Source organism: Convolutriloba macropyga, chromosome 3 (genome assembly GCF_964194025.1).
Source record: "Convolutriloba macropyga chromosome 3, txConMacr16.3, whole genome shotgun sequence".
Taxonomy (NCBI): Eukaryota; Metazoa; Xenacoelomorpha; order Acoela; family Convolutidae; genus Convolutriloba; species Convolutriloba macropyga.
Window position 1 is genome coordinate 69,619,876 of NC_134470.1, and position 17,977 is coordinate 69,637,852.

Here is a 17,977-nt window from a genome sequence, read left to right on the forward strand (position 1 = left end):
ATTTATTAAGAAATATTTTGTTAAAAGTTAATTATTTTTAAGACATCTGAAATTATTTGTTTTAAAAAATGTTGATTTTTGAGTTTCGCCCCAGTATTTCTACTTTTTGTCGACTTGTTACCTAGTCTCATTAATCCCAACTGATGTGTAGTTAAGACAAAAAATTTGTGTAGTTAGGATTTTGTCTGATTGTAATTTGACGTTGTTACTAGGTGCCTTTAAATTAAGCTATTGAGTTTTTGCCGTGAAATTTTGTTTTTGTTGCTTTTTGTTGTTGTTGTTTTTCTCGTAGATATTTTAGTGGCAGATCTTGTTATAATGAGGCATGGCATTACTTAATTCAATTATCATCTAGGTTGTGTAACGATTTTTAAAGCTCAAACCTCTATTTTTGATTATCTCAAAAATGTAAGTCAAAAGACAGTTAAGTCAAAAACGTAGATGAGCGCGGGTCGGAACATCATATGCGAACTAACATTAACAAGCCTCCTTGTTTTCTATGTGAACAAAAACAATTGATGCAAATGTATTCCCATGTTAGCAACTTAAACGCAATACTGTTATTTCAAGTTTCGAAGGTTCAATGGTCTTCAATTTGCGTTTGAACTATGAGGTGTCAAAAAAATTTCGACTGAACACTTAGTTCAACTATTTTTGTCTTCAATTGCGTCCAGAGTTTTGTCTACAAGGTATACTTTTTGATCTTATAGCTCGTCTTGTTGCCTTTGATCACCTAACGGTAAAAAACGAAAGCTAAATATAAACTGAAGTAGGCCAAACGGCTCATTTTTATGTATAAAAATCATTGTTTACATGAATTCTTTTCAGCTCTAAATTTTGTGGTCGCATTTTTGGTCCAAAGAAGCCCAAAACGATTGCTTTTAACAACTGATTCAGCAAAAAAAAACAATTATCGTTTGCGTCTTTGTCTATATTGGCACTTGTCTTACCTTTAAAAAATAAGACAAAACAGATTCGAAGTGACGAAAAAAATATATTTTTTCGTCAGAGTGACAGTTTACATTACATGGGCGACAGTTGATTAGATATTATTTGCTAGAGTTAATTAATTATTAACAAAAAGATAAAAAGAATAGTTGTAAATAGTGTTTCTGGCATGTGAGGCAGTGCATGCCCGGAAAGTTAGACAACAATTTTCAACGAATTAAAGTTCATCTGTTTCTCAAAATTTACACTATGTTTGTTAATGAATCCGTTGGAACAATAAACAACAACGCAAATAAGCAATCCCTCTTAATTTGTTAGGGGTCTAAACAGGCACAATTACTGTAAAAATCTTGATCGAGTACTTGATTTGATCCAGCAACTCTTGCAAACCAATCTTGAGTGCATTTCCGGAAAAGTAGGTAATATTTTCCAAGGAATTACAGTTTATATTTTTCAAATTTTACACTATGTTTGGTAATGGACCCGTTGGAACAACAAACAGCCACGCAAATGAGCAATCCTTCTTAATTTGTTAGGGGTCTAAACAAGCGCAACTAATGTAAAAATCGCCGAGTACTTGATTTGATCTAGCAACTGTTACTTGTAAACCAAGTGTGCTAACCAGTACAACAATTGCTCTTAAGCTCTCAAACTTAGGCATCTATTCTATCACATTTTAACCTTTTTGTCTGCTCTTCAGGACTTCTTTTCTCTAGCCAATAATACGTTAAATAAGTAAAGTTTATTTTTTGCGCAATTCAAATTAGGTTGTTCTCGCGACCTTATCGTACAATTGAACATAAATTACATATAAATTGAGTACAGAAGTTTTACAAGAATGAAACTTTTTTACTACTTCCATTTAGACAATCTGTCTGAAAAATTATGACAAAACTGATTAACCGAAGATTTTCAGCCCTATTTCACGTGAACAAAAAGAGTTGATGTAAATGTATTCCCATGTTATAAATTTAAATGCAACATGGTATTTCAATTTTCGAAGTTTTGCTGGTTTACAAGTTTTGTTTGAGCTATGAACTGTCAAAACAATTTCGATTGAAAGCTTAATTCATCAAGTTTCAAATTGGGTCTACGATTTTGTCTACAAGGTATATTTTTAATGTTATAGGTCAAGTTTCGTTGCCTTCAGTCACTTAGCGGTACAAAACGGAGGCTAGATGAAAATTGAAGTAGGCCAAACAACTAATTTTCTTTATATAAAATTCATTGTTTACATGAATTTTATTCAGCTTTTAACTTTGTGGTTGCATTTTTGGTTCAGCAGATGTCCAAAACGATTGCTTCTAACATCTGATTCAGAAAAAAAATAAATTATCGCTTGCGTCTTTGTCTATATTGTCACTTTTATCATCTATATAAAGTAGAGAAAAGCGATTCCAACTGATGAACAAAACCTATTGTTTGTTCAGAGCGGCAGTTTTACTTACTGGATAAAAACGAATATTTGTAAAACGGTTTGCCTTGCGTGTGGCAGAGTGCATTTCCGGAAAAGTAGGTAAAATTTGCAAGGAATTACAGTTTATGTTTCTCAAATTTTACACTATGTTTGGTAATGGACCCGTTGGAACAACAAACAGCCACGCAAATGAGCAATCCTTCTTAATTTGTTAGGGGTCTAAACAAGCGCAACTAATGTAAAAATCGCCGAGTACTTGATTTGATCTAGCAACTGTTACTTCTAAACCAAGTGTGTTAACCAGTACAACAACTGCCCTTAAGCTCTCGAACTTAGGCGTCTGTTCTATCCCATTTTGAAATTCTTTCCTGCTCCTCAAGGCTTCTTTTCTCTAGGCAATAATAAGCTGAACAAGTAGAGCTTATTTTTTGCGCAATTCAAACTAGGTTGTTCTCTCTCGACCCTATATTACAATTTGATTAAAATACATCTAAATTAAGCAGACAGGTTTTACAAGAACAAATTATTTTGTACTACTTTCGTTTTGCCAAAAAAATTATCCAGATCGATTCGTTCTGATAATTTTTTTCAAAATTTATGAAAAACTGATTAACCAAAAAATTTCAGTTTTATTTTACGTGAACAAAAACAATTGATGCAATTGTAGTCCCTTGTTATCAACTTAAAAGCAACATTGTGATTTCAAGTTTCGAAGGTTCACTGGTCTTCAAGTTTTGTTTGAGCTATGAAGTGTTCAGATCTTAACTTTGTGGTTGCATTTTTGGTCCAATAGAAGTCCAAAACAATTGCTTTTAACAATTGATTCAGAAAAATAAAAAAATTATCGTTTGCGTGTTGGCACTTGTCATATTGGCACTTGTTTTACCTTTAAAAAAAGAGAAAAGGGATTCGAACTGACGAAATAAACTTTCTTCAGACCGACAGTTTTTTCAGAGCGACAGTTTTACTTACATGGAACCTAAACGAAAAAATAAAAAGAATACTGAACCAGACACTTTTAAAATTTTCATCTCTCGGGTTCTCATTTATCAATATTTCATGATTCACTTACGCTTACGAACTCAAATTTGAATTTTTTTCGCTAATTAAAGTATTTTACTAACAGAAAGAGGTGCCTGGACCACCTAATGCATTGAAAAAATTAAAATGTCAAACCGAAGGAGAATAAAACAAGTCAAAAAAGCCAAAAAAGTTAATTTTAGTGATAATGCCAATAGATTACGAGTATATTCCCAATACATGCCAACAAAATTTAAACATTGTGAGAATGGCAAAAAATGCATCTCAATAAAAATGATACAATGTGCGAACGGCAAAGAGTTAAAATTGTTTTGTTGTGGAATTAGTTATATGTATTTTTTTATTTTAAATTTACTCCACAAAAAAGTGGAAAATTTGTTTAATTATACTGTTCTCATAAAGTGCAAGAGTTTAGCTCCCTGGAAACAAAATCAAATATTTGTTTCAAAATTTTCCGCTGATCTTGACATTTTAAGTCCAATGCTCGCAAAGATGTTTCGGGTGTCAAAATTTTTGCAGTAAACAATGACTTAGAGAAAAGGTAAAATGATTACCTGTGAACGGACTGTCCTGTATGTGGGGCAGTGCATGTCCGAAAAAGTATGTAATAGTTTTCCAGGAGGAGTGACACTATCTGTTTCTTAAATTTTGAACTATGTTTGGCAATGGACGGGCTGGAACAATAAACGCCAACGCAAATAACCGATCCCTCTTAATTTGTTAGGGGTCTAAACAGGAGCAACTACTTTAAAAATGGACTCGTATTGGATTTGAACCAGCATCTCTTAATTGCAAACCAAGTGTGATAACCATTACATCATCTGGTTTCAAGCTCTTGAACTTGGGCCGTTAATCTCTTATAACCTGTTCTCACATTCTCTCTTGTTCTTCAAGAATTCGTTTTTCTAGCCAAGTATACGTAGAACAATTCTATTCTTATAAAATGTTATTCACAATGTGAAAAATCTGTGAAAAATCTTATTCACAATTTACATTAGGTTGTTCTCTCTCAACCTTCTAATATAATTTGATATAAATTATTCAAAATTACCGTTGCGTAGTTCCTAGTAAACAGTTTTGACAAAAACAAAACTTCTATCCCATCACACAATTTGTAGCAAATAAGGTAGTCACCTTGCTAATTATTTGAAACTTGTGTTGATCATTTTTTTCTCTTTTTGATTATATGAAAATATTTTATATGAAAATAAAATATTTTGTTTGAACGAGAGTAAAAACAAATAACAAATTGCATTAACATTTCGAAAATAAGCGTAAAATTGCCTATTTTAGAAACAATATTACGCTGAATAGCTCAAAAAGTTGAAACAGAATTTAAAAAGGTAGAAAACGAATTTAACACATTTTTCCATAATCGAATGCTATTATGGTATTGTTTGAAACCTTCTTTTGAATCCATGACATACAACTGAAATTGTTTGCAGTTCTCTTATAAGCTTCAGTGTGTTCTAAAACTTCAGAACATTAGAACTTCAGGACTCCAATCGAAATCAACTTCACTTTCTTACTCTAGCTACTCAATCATTAAAAGATATTCCATATTAATTCAGTTTCGGCTAGACAATGGTTGAAGAAACGCTCCTCAAATTTTCACAATTTTAGGCGTAAAATTAAAACTTCGAAACATTTTTTTTGTTTTATATTGCCCAAGACACGGCACTGAATTACACAGAGAAATTTTATCAAAAAGTAAAAACAAAAGTTAAAGACCTATTTCGCTTCCGGAAAAACAAGTGCTTGTTCATGATTCCCGCTTGCCCAGAACCCTTCGTTCAAACATTAGAAGGAGGCAGACAGCCTTCTCCATCTTTTTTGCAAATACAACAAACTTTTTAAAACCGACTTCTGGTCATGTGTAACGTTCTAGTTAAGAGCGCGGAAAATGAAACTAAATTATAATTACTACAATCCATTTAAAATAAGTTAAGGCTAAAAACAATTTGTTCAAATCGGCAAATTACTATGCCTGTCCAAGCGAGTTAAGAGTGGCATCTGGTACCTATGCTAACTATCTATTTCAACAAAGTTGTTTACTTCGGATAATTTCACTTCCGACTTCATTTTTTCAGTAATATGTACTTCTTTCTCATAACATGATTTTTTGTCACAGCCAGATTCATTGATTGATATACAATGTTTGTCATGGCCTTTTGAACTAATACATTTCTAAACTGGCTATCATAAACTTGCTATCATAACAAGATTGCTATCACGATCATCTCTTCTACTTTTTATGTTCACTTTTGGGTTCAAATTTTATCTAAAGTTTTCCGTGCACAGCTTTGAAATGTTCACGTATAGCATCCCGAAAATTGTCCTCAAATACGCACTTCTTGCATTTGAAGGCCAGGTAACGTCCTTTATGGCATAATTGGTGTGCCCGGGCGCCCCGGATATTGACCGAATTGAAATCACAAATGTCGCATTTCGTTGATGCGTTGTCCAAGTAACTGTTAGCTCTACTCGGGAAGATTAATTTCTTCACACCCGTGGGGTTAGAGTCACGTGACACTAAAAAGTTGAGATCAGGTCGTGATAAATTCGGGGAATGTTGAGGGCTTTGAAACGTTCCCAGATCTCTAAGATTCTATCACAGGAAAACATTTCCCTTCTTTTCAAAAAAATTATTTTTGCTTTTTAGTATATTTTAACAAATTAGCGAAAACATCAACTTAATTTAATAACTATAAAAATTGAGAAAAAAAGATAGAAGCAAGCATAGCAGGAAGAATAACCAATTATGATAAATTTTGTCAGCCCCCCCCCCCCCCCCCCCCTATCCTTGCCTAACCCTTCCCCTAATAACTACGTGCAAGAGAGTCCTGAAGAGAGAGTGGTTGCCACTTACGTGAGGAAGGGGAAACGGTCCCATCAAGTTAGGCTGTTCCAGTCAAGGTTTGCTTTTTGAGTTTTCAGGGCAGCGACTTGATAAGCTGAGTAGAGTCTTTTTGCTACCCTTGTCCAATGCATATTGTTATTGTCTGTTTTACTAAGGTTAGTAGATTTATGTATACGGGACTAAATGATGATATAAAATACCTTTTGAATTAAATGGCCTGATGCTACAACTGATATAAATTTGAACTCGTACCAAAGAAACATTAGCTTCTTCAGAAGTTATTTTTATAATTAAGTTTAGCAGAGCACGGTCAAAAAATTGCATTGTAAAGATTATTTTGACTTTAAATTTCAACTCACTGGTTAAAATTAACTTAGTTGTTCAAAAAAATTTAGATATACTCCGGGAAATGGAAACAATTCCTTAGAGCTGTTTGCGTTGTTGTTGTTGTTGTTCAGATCAATTTGGTCCACCACGTGAACAGGACTTGTTTCAAAGGTTACTCGACGTTGTATGAAAGTTATAGGAGAGTCTTTCAGTGATTTACACTGCTCAAGTAAAGACGGCGGAATTAATGGATAAGTGCTGCATCTCTCAATTTGAGACTCGTATGCGTAAGGAGCGGGACTAGACAACGAGTTATTGTTTAATTCGTATTCTGTGTCAAGTTCACAATCACCGCAATTTTTAAAATTTTTTCACCACAAATTGTAGAACTGATACTGGTCATCACTTGACTAGCAACCCTGGGACCTATTGATGGCCTGTCCAGTAGACTTCATAGTATGCTACCTTATTTGTAGCATAAAAGTTGCAAACAAATGTCTATTCTACTTGAGAACCATTTATTATTAAGTTCGTAATCTGCCTAACAATTTCTTCCATTTCATCCGATTTGAAATGCAAATTTTGGGATTTTTTTCATAGCTAGGAAGTATTCAAGTGCTATCTTTATTTCTTCGGGCAATCTTAGATACTGTATTTTACTATCAGTGCATAGTGCATTAGGTTTACCAGAAAAGCACAACAGCTGCCGTAAAAAGTCTAGTTTCATGTTAAATAATAAACGATAACAATTAATTTTGAAATATCATAATGTTTTTCATCATTGCTATAGCATGGAGGGTACTTAATTTTAGTTCTTTTATTATCGCGAAGCTCAACATCAAACATTTTCTCCAATACTTTGAAATGACAAAGTATTGGAGAAAATGTTTGATGTTGAGCTTCGCGATAATAAAAAGAACTAAAATTAAGGACCCTCCATGCTATAGCAATGATGAAAAACATTATGATAGTTCAAAATTTTGATATTGTTTATTATTTAACATTTCGGATGGTTGAAAACAATAGTATTTGAAACATACACCAAGCGGTGATTGTGAAAAAAAATGCCACACCATTCGGCATTCGCTCTTCTAAATCTGATTGCGATAAATCATCAGTATCCTCCAAACAATAATATTCATTCGAATTCTCGTCAACTTCCATGTCAAAGTCTTCTTGTTGTTGGTTTTCGTCACAGCAGTTCAACGCATAGTTGTGATCATAAGGTTTAAGCTCTGTGTACACCAAATCCTCCTCTTTTTCGTCGTCTATATGAAGAGCTGTTTCTTAAGTCAATTAAAATGAGGAGTAAATGAAAACGAAAGTAGCGAGCACTCAATAGAAAGGAGAAAAATTTTGTCTCAATTTTGGCTACTTTGCGTTCAATGCAACGCTAAATCGCCGTTAAAAAAGTTTTCATACAAAAATAGCCGAATAGTGCAAAACTCTGGTCCTATTGACCTTTAGTATACATATTTTTAAATATTTTCAGAACACTCATATGCAGCAATTAAGTTAGGAATTGGTTTATGCCAGGCCGGATTCGTTTACTCTCTTATCATGCCTAAATCTTATTATTACACTTGAGTTTAGTTATTTTAGTGCAATTTTTCTCCGAAGAACGTGCTCCATTAGAAAAAGGGATCTTTTCCGTTGCCCCCCCCCCCAGCTTAGTGGGTGCAGATTAATTGCACCCCCAGAAGCATGTGCAATATTTTTACATACGGATTTACTATGTAATGACACGTGCTTTGTAATTGGGGGGAGCATAACGTACTGGTGGGGGGGGGGGGCACAAACGGAAAAGATCCGAAAAAGAAACATTTTTTTTGCTCATGTGATGCATAATAACCTAAATTAAATCATCGACCCGTAAAGCCCTACAATTAAAAATGATAAGATAACGTACAGATAGTACAGATAATCATGTGACTGGTAGTTCTCACTAATAACAGACGGTTCTCAAGTCATCAACAAAAACACTATTGTTTGAAAAACGTGGCCAAAATTTTTGCGAGAAAACAATTTAAACGGCGTTGCAAAGATGAGAAAAAAATAAGAAGGAAAAATGGTGAGATTATTCACGAGTTAAATATGCAAACATGCTTAAGGCAAGTAACGGATCTAGGAATGTCCCACATGGCTAGATAAAACATGGCCAAATGCGAAGCCCTGTAAAAGTCAAGTGGGTGTTGGTGGTTTAGTGCCCTGTTTTTTTCTTTTCTATCCAATTTTTTGGGGTTTGATCCGTGGGTTAATTTTCTTTAGGCACAAGTTACATATATTTGTTCCGACCCCACTTAGTGGGGGGGAGACTATACACTCAAATGTGTTTTTTTTTGTTCAGTCAACTATGGCCTATCGATATATTTATCGTAGAGAATCGTGAGTGGTATCATTGGAAAGCTCTTCATTCGTAGAATTTGATATGAAACGCATTTTTCTCTTTCGTTTTTCGAGAAGTTATCGAGGTTTAAAATTTTTGTGAATATTCTATATTTGGATGTGACTCTGTTCACTTTCAGCGTCATTTTTCCTAAATTTCATCGAAATCCTAAATCCTAATTCAAAACTGTTTTCACGATAAAATAAGGAACCATTTTGTGTTCTTCAAAGACTGGCAGCGATGAAACGGCTAGTTTTGGTTTTATCGGGAAATTTAGATTCTAAAAGATTCGGCTCCTATTGGACAGCCTTTTAGTTTTTTCCCATTTCTTTTGGTATTTTTCGTGTCATTCAGGGAGAAATACCCCTTCATATCCAGGTTCTATTATTGAAAAATCTCCTTTACGACCAAGTAGGGCCCAATGAGAGTTTTTTTCAAGGAGTAATCGCTCATGGCTTCTATGCCTTCAACATGGTTTTCGGAACTCAATGTATTTTTCTGTTATGCCTGCATTTGTCGCACTTAATTACTATGTTTCAACGTGGTTAACAAAAAGTGCAATCGGCTATCTAGGGAGGACTATGTGAACATATCTGAATCTTTGAATGCCTACCTGATGGTTTTTGAAACAATTTATTGAAAAAATTTCAATGTGAATGGTTTTTAAACTCACTTCTGTGAACATGCAGGTTTTTCCAACTAAATGCAGGTATATTGTGTTTTATAGAGCATCAAAATTGAGTCTGGTTAGCGGTTTTATATACTAATTGGCTGTTTCATTTTGATTGTAAGAGTTCATAATAATTAAAGATTTTTGGATATTTGTTCATAACTGTGGTTCCTTTTAGAAGTCTTCTCACCTTATAAAAGTCGAAGTTTGCATTGGTCTTGAAAAGACTCGTACTTCAATATAAAGAAAATTATTACGGAATAGCTTGATTTTAATGGCATGAACAATTTCTCTAGTATTTTTTAATTGAACTTTGGTTTTTTGCCTGTATCTGTTTTCTTTTTAGTCCTAAGACTTAATCTGATTGTTGCATGATCTTATTGGCTTCCAATCGAGGTATGTGGCGGATTTACGGCTTTCTATTTAAAAATATTGGATTTAATGGCTCTGATACTACGAGTTGTCTTTAAAATTTAGTTATTTTTGTGCATCAGTTCATGATTGTTGATTTATTGACGTCTCGTTATCACATTACCGACACATCCCATTGATGTTGAAAATAATATCAATCTAACACATCTAAAACATTTCAAGGAACACTTCGATTTCTAATAATTAACTTTCCACCCAATTTTTTAAAATTTCTGATTCTTGCTTGTAAATATTTTTTTATGTAAACGCAAGAATTTTCCAAATTAAGAACAGGTCTCAATAGTTTCCTTTTACTGGTTTTAAGGCACTTACTCAATGTGGTCAGCCAATATCTAATAGTCTCATTTATTTTAATTTTATTAGCTTTCAGAATTTTTAGATTAGTTTTCGAATTTTTTCATCTTCGTGTCTTTTTTATTAATGTAAAACCTAGTATCATCAGTGAGTCCCATGCAAATTCTTGTGATTTGAAGATGAACTTGCGTATGGCTTTTAAGTTACAGTCGATGTTTCATATCTTTGATACAATGCGCTTTCTTAAAAAATTTGTGAGTAATAAGTTTTTGTGTTTCTTTTTGTTGTCCTTTAAAATAACCGCGTTTATAATGAGACCCAAGTGAACATATACTATTTTGCATTTAAATATTAAATGAAATAATAAAACTTATAGATGAAACAATAAAATACAATAATCGGACAATAGCTGATGACGTTAACGACTTCTATACTTTGTATTTTCGTAAATTGTTCGTAATTTTGTCTGAAATTTCGTATCCGTAGTTATTTTGCAGCCCGGTCATATGTCTAAGTATCACAAAGAAAGAACTCCTGAAGTCTTATAAGTAAAATTTCTAGTTCAGATGAATTTTAGAACTTCGCCATGTTTTATTTTGGTCCAGTGGTTATCTAATTCCTTTAATGACAAGTCCCATCTGCTTTGTAGATGAAGACAAGAAATTTTGTGCAGTTTACGTTTTACCTGATGATTTTTTGATTTTGCTACAATGTGCTTTTTCAGGACTTTTTGACTCAAATCATCTAATCTAGTTGTTTTGCTACTTGTATTGCCTCGTCTTCTTATTAATGACGGTTATCATGAGTTTTCTAATGCGGCATGGCATTATTTATTTATTTTAGGTGTTTGGGCTTGCAACAATTTTTTCACACACGTTTTTGCGTACATCTCTGATCTTTTCATTTGTTAGACATTCACTCGAAAATGTGGATGGGCGTCATCGCAACCTTATGTGTGAACGCATATTACAATGAATAGACCAAAAATTTCGAACAATAGCTGAAGTTGAGAAGGTTTTCTTTTTCTTCTTCATTTGGTAGACATTTATGTCAAAAATGTGGTTGAAGGAGTCGAATCATTATTCGCAACCTCACTTTAGCGAGCCTCCTTGTTTGATTTAAACTTTCAACCTCCTCAACGCTATCAGATCAATTTCACTACAGCAATTAGCTGGAACATTGTAGATAAAAATAAAAAGCATAGGCTGAGGAAAAGAGCAATGATATTTCGCTAGTATCCACATTGGGTAATCGGAAAATTTCCTGTTTTGCGGACAAAAAATTAAATAACTTGAAAAATTCGTCCCAAACACCAATTATTCCCTAAAAAATAGTCATGAGAGGAGAACTGCAGTGAGATCAGTAGGGGTCCGTCGAAAATTTTTAGAGATTTTTTGCCGAAGAAGCTTAACGCGAAGAGCTATATTACTAACCCCCAACACAATTGTTTCAATGGGAAATAATTCACTAATATGTTTTATCCCTATGATTATTTATAAAAGTTGGAAATTCTGTTCGTTTTCAGATATCATAATTAAATTTTTTTTTAATTATGTTGATGTTCAGTTTTGCAATGGAATTGATAATATGAATTAGATTTCATTTCTTCTGACCTCTTGACTTAAAATCTTTTCCATTTTACATTTGTTAACCGCATTATTCAAGCAACAGTGTGGTGAATCTTGTCTTAGAACCTTGGAAAGCGCCTTAATTAATTCAGACAGGGTTATTTCCTGTGCATCTAAAATTTTCAGTTCTTTAATCTACCAGTCGCTTTCAATTTCTAAAAGACGCCCAAAAAGTCTTTTAAATTTTGATTTTTTTACCAATTGATTTTCTTTAATTCAGTTATATTCGCAGTGCCATAAACTAACACTCTATGTTGCAGTATCAGTTGAACATAAGTTACGTACAAGGGTACAGGAGTAGCATGACTAAAGGCACCTTATGGAAACTAAAGAAAAGAATTGTAACCCGTTTCAACTTCTTTGTCATTTCTTTTACATAATTGACAAAAAAGCATTTGATACAGAGAAAAACCCAAAGTTTTCATTGTTTTTATAATTATTATAGATTCATTTTGAATTTCTATAATCGCCTCAGGCTTTTTAAAATTCATTTGTAGAAAACACTATTTGTCATGATTAATATTAAGCTGGTCTTCCTCCCTCCATTTGCAATTTTTATGAAGGTTTCGTTCTATGTTCTGGGGTCCTTCTTTTAGGGAGTGGTATATTGACGTATCATCAGCAAACACGGTTGTCTTGTTTTTTTTACAAACAAGCGTCACAAACAGATTTGAACAATTAATCTCACTACAGAACTATAAGGAACATCGCGTTTAAAATCCAGGAAATGAACCCTACATTTCTCGGTATTTCCAGTTTTTTTTATTATTTCATGCTTGACAACATCCAAGGTTTTTCTGAGTTCAAGAAACCCAACATTATAATTCATTATTGTTTATGTTATATCGGACAATGTCTACCCTTTCAGCAATTGATTCAATAGTAATTCGTTTACTTTAGAACCGTACCGATTAGGATTTGACATTTCAAAAATTTGCATAAGGCGCGTGCGAATTATCTTCTAACACATTGTTAAAAACCGACAAGAGTTATTGGTCTGTAATTATTGGGTTATTTTCCAAGCCGTTTAGTTGAAAAGGTACCGCCTTAGCAATTTCCTATATTTCAGGAAATAACGTCAATTGAAGACATTTGTTAAAAACGTTATGTATGCAGATCGCGTTATTTATAGTCTTCAGTATTACTTTACTCATTTCAAACATACAAGCAGCTCGTCTGTTGTCCGGACCTTTTATCGGTTTACAAAATTTAGTAGGAGTGGTGTCTGATAGCTTTTTGAATATTTTTTTACATGCTTGAATTATTTAGGTCTATGCTGGTGCTCTGTCGTTTGCGACCAAGACGAAGAAAACTGTCATTCAGTTCACTTGGGCTTAATTAACACAGTTTATGAGACACTGGTCCATTTCAATATTTTTGATAAGTTTGAACAATTGCTTTTTCATCTTCTATATAAATGTTATATTTTTTGGCAGCTAAATTTCTAATCCTAGCAGTAACCATTTTCGACTCAAGGATTATCTTTTGCAGCCACTCTGTCAACCAATCATTCAATCAATCGATGTGACACGGATTCCAGAAAATTAACTATATCAATGAGCCAAATCGTTGTGTATGCCGGTGATGTCACAGATTAATTCATTCATTTAAAAGCAAATACAAAAATGCCATATAACCTGTACCCCCTACCGTAAATATAGCATAGTGGGGCCTATGATTTCGTGGGCACTATAATACGAAAGACCCGAAAATGTAATTATGTTGGGCTCACTTCGACACACTGTTTCGCTACCTATAATAAGTTAGAAAACCACCATTCGTGTTTCTCAGCGTTCAATTAAGGAAAAACTTTAAGCCTGGAGAAAAACTAGATTAGAGGCAGTGGTGTTATTTCCATACGTGGCGATAATACCAAATACATGGTAGCATTATGGTATCATTATAACTTAATCAAACAACTTGTAACCTGCAAAGCGCCAACTTTAAGTCGACCTGAAACGATTTTTTTTCTTGTTTTAAGTTACGTATTAAGTCGTCCAGAATCTTCAATTAATAATTATATTGACGCTTCTTCCCGCTCAGCAAATATAAATACATTATTCATGCCTCCACAGTGGTTTAAATATATAATAACGTTATTGATACCTCTTAAGAGGTCGAACAAATATTTTGAATGATCAACCGAACTTTCGATTCACATCAGCACCTTCAAAACAAAGTATGGAAAACAACTTTTTTTGCACTCAAAGAGGAATTTTTGAAAGATGAAAGGAGCGTGCAATCGGTTAAAAGATACGCAAAAAAGTTGACTTACGTGAGATTGTTATCTATAGTGTCCTTTAGGACAAAATTGAGAATTAGTGGCATGAAAAGAAAATAACTATTAAATTGGAATGAACTTATTTTAAAAAAAATATATAAATTGCGCTAGTATTTCATTAGTAGTTCATTAGCTTCATTGTGATCTCTGAACCGAAGCCACATAACCTGAAAAGTTGAAATAACCAACCAAAAAGTCCATGATAAGTCTGAAAGCTTCAGGTATGCAAAATAAAAAAAATTAAGAAATCAGTTCAAAAAAAAGATTCGGACTATAAGCCGAGCAACGTCGGATGAATTGCTCTCGATGGTCAGGCAGGGGCAATCTAAGAGAGGTTGTAGTGTAGAAATGTTTTAGGGGCGCAAAAAACGACCCCACAGGGTTTGTACCACTGCGCTCCGTGTAGGCAGTCTGAAATCCTAACCACTCAGCTACAATGCCTTTGATTTTGCTCAAAATCGCTTTTACCAACGAATTCTATTGAAGAACGAGAGCAATTTAGATCACCCAAAAATGAAGAATTTAAGTGTGAAATAGTCAGTCAAAAAGTCACAGAAAGTTCTTAAAACAAAAGCGCAAAAACGATCAAGCAATACTATTGCATAAAAAAGACCAACACGTTTACAATAATTGCTTCAAACTTTGTTCGAGAGCAATTAAAAACTCAATTATAACAAAAATATTGCAACGATTGAAATAAAATTAAAACAGCATCACAAAAAGAGTAAATGAAATTTATAATTCTGCTTTAAAATTTTTCTTCAAATGTCACATGCTCTTAAAACCGTTCGACTTTGAACTTTGCGCTTCCACAGGAAAATATAATTGAAAAATTTTGTGAATACTGGCATCAAACGAAAAAATATGTACCCTGAAAATACAACAACAATGCAAGATTATTTTTATCACCAGTTGATTACTTATTTAAAAAATGAAATTGCCTTCCGTGATCAGAAAAACTAATACCACTCAGCGATTCGTTCTGATAACTCATTTTCTTGCTCCTTTCCAACAAGCGTTATGAAAAATTTGTGTTCCTAAAAATTTGTAAATGCACTCACAGCACTACAAAAATTCCAGATTATTTTCATGAGTCTCAATTGCCGGATTAACGTCACCTACCTGATTAAAAACAGAAGCTATAGCAACAAGGCTCTAGAAATGATTCAAAAAAAACTTCCAAAAAGATCCATGCTAAAATCAACCAATAAACAAACTATTTACTTGATTAAACAATTAATTTGATTGAAAAATGAAGGAAAAGAGCCAAATGAGAGCAGTAAAATCTTAGCAATGATAATATTTTATAAAAAATTCTCCATAAGTTAAATATCTGATGTTGAATTTAGCAGCCGAAATAATTTAATGTGAATTTCAGAAGTTTTCAACACCCCATGTATTAAGATATAAAAAGAATTTTTTGTGGACGATACTTACCGTTTTTCCTTAAAAGTTTGCGAAAATCGGTGAAATTCGCAAAACTTGGTGATTTTAAAGGCATGATCATATTAAAAACGAATTATCTTCACAACACGTGTTTAAAAAATTTGCCTATGACGATTTAGGTTTACCTGTGGGTAGAGATGAAGTCATACTAACGCCCTGTTGCCGCAACACGTCCTGCTAGATTAAAAAGCAAAACCTGATATTTTATAACCAATAACGTGATAGGTTTGAGATCGAAAGAAAAATGCTTGCCACGAACAAGCGTGTCGCTTTTTGATTGAAGGCCAATTAACGTTTTAAAAGTTCCCAAGAAACAGCCCTATTCTCAAAAAAAATTACCCTCATCAACTCCAATATCCGATTTCTTTGCTTCATTTTTGTCGCCCAGCCCGCCAGAAGAGCTCTCTTTGTCAACGTCTTCACTTCCTTCTTCGCTATCAGCTTTTTCAGGGAAATGTTCCACCAAACTATGAGTACAATCAAGACCACTGACTCCAACTTCTTTGCTCAACTGCACTTTTTTCAGCCGGAACAAGCATTCTATGGTTTGTTCACAAAGATTCGCGTTTTCAGATATTATGAAACTCGACGCTTTTTGGTCATCCGATTCTGTTATCAACTTTTCTTGCTCCGAAAGTGCTTCTTGAATAATTTGGTTGAGATCACGATTTGAGTCGTTGATGATCAAACTACAACCGTTGCTTTCTTCATTCGAACTAACAGCGCAAATGTTCCCTTTTCAATTGATTAAGGATATCTATATTTGAGCTTACTGCCCCCACCCCCCTAAACAATGTTTTATGTTAACGCGAGGTTCGAGGTCGCTAAATAATTTATTTTTGAAATCTCAAGTCAAATCGGGACGGTTATCGGCTAATAAGACTTTAGCACAATTCTTGTATGATCATATGCATCATCTTGTAAGGACCCTTACAAAACCCTTAACAGATGTCAGCTTTTAATATAAGAGTCTTAACAGATAAGCGTCAACCTTGTAAGACTCTTATAATGCATCCCTCATCATCTTGCCGCTTAGCAGATAACCGTTATTGGCGGAAACATTTCCAGACCTCAGTAGATAACCAATTTTTTTCGCGATGCTCTTCTGCTTTTCAAAATATAGCAACCTACAACAAAACTTTCGCAGCAAGAGGGAATTAAAAGTTTTCTAGGAAAAGGGAACAATTGCCTAGAAGGTGCAAAGCATTTCACACGATACTCAGGTGAAAAAAAATCTTTCTGTTCTGCATTATTTCCGTTTGCGATCAATTTAACTGGACTGCTGGTTTTTGAGGACGTTCTGAACACTCCATTTCCGTGTTTGTACTGGCCATCTTTGCAATCAGCAACTTCTTTCTTAACCAAACCAATTTCCATTTCGGAACTCTCGTTTCTTTTTTGACGTTTCTTCGTTTTATCCAAATGCAATGAAACAGTGCCGAAACACAACCCTAAAGTTTTTTCCACGAGGTGAAATTGAAATGAACTTTGACCTTCAACAGCTTTAACATTGATTTTCGATGTATTTTTCGACTCATTTGTTTTTTCTTCATTGGCCTTAAATACAGGATTGTTGTTGTTGTTGTCGTCGTTGCATTTGACTAGCATGTCAATAATAAATTCATCAATGTACAGGCCGAGATCAATGTCTAGTGATTTTCGCATTCTGATTAGCCAGCCAATGTTGCGTAAATATGATTGCTAAAGACTGATATGATTAACACGTCGTCAACGGTTGACCAAACTCAACTGAACTGAAATACCTCAAAACACCTCATTTTCTAATCTTATCACGTACTTCACATAACACAGTTACTGAATACATCTTAAATAAAAATGAAGACGTAATCATTCAAGTTCGTGAACAATGGCTAGTCATTATCAATTATCATGTTTCAGGCCATAAATTATTTTGTACCCTTAAAGCAAGCACGAGTTTGAGATCAGTCTAAAACTTTTATTTTCAATATTACTTCTCTCAAGAAACATTACGATCAAACCTAATTTAAAAATTGCATATCCGAATTTTTTAAGAGCCTAGAGCTCAATCAAAAATTTGACCTTTTAATTTTAATAAATAATTACTAAATTTTCGTAGCAACGAAATGCTTCATTATGCAAAAATCTCGCAATTTAAAGACGCATTGAATGGAATGAAAAATGCTATTATATAGATTGCGTAAATTTGCAGTCGTAAGAGTCCAATTACTTTTCGAAAATTTGTCCTCTAGAACACAGACGATGGAA

At 33.7% G+C, this 17,977-nt stretch overlaps 1 protein-coding gene across 1 annotated transcript; it reads right to left on the minus strand.

The window, feature by feature from the left end:
- Positions 1-5,454: 5,454 nt before the first annotated feature.
- Positions 5,455-17,107, minus strand: LOC142336714 (uncharacterized). Its single transcript, XM_075385627.1, has 5 exons — positions 16,945-17,107; positions 16,070-16,465; positions 7,667-7,861; positions 6,668-6,924; positions 5,455-6,014 (listed from the first exon to the last, which is right to left on the minus strand). The coding sequence occupies exons 1-5, from the start codon at positions 17,105-17,107 to the stop codon at positions 5,688-5,690; spliced, it is 1,338 nt and encodes a 445-aa protein (XP_075241742.1). The 3' UTR covers positions 5,455-5,687.
- Positions 17,108-17,977: the final 870 nt, after the last annotated feature.

What these genes read in the sequence shown, in the direction of transcription:
- LOC142336714 (XM_075385627.1), bottom strand. Translation starts at nt 17,107, where the DNA reads ATGGAAATTGGTTTGGTTAAGAAAGAAGTTGCTGATTGCAAAGATGGC. An exon ending in TTTTTTTTCACCTGAGTATC is followed by an intron (nt 16,466 to 16,944) that starts GTGTGAAATGCT and finishes TCAATTGAAAAG; the next exon opens with GGAACATTTGCGCTGTTAGT. An exon ending in GGATATTGGAGTTGATGAGG is followed by an intron (nt 7,862 to 16,069) that starts GTAATTTTTTTT and finishes CTCTTCATATAG; the next exon opens with ACGACGAAAAAGAGGAGGAT.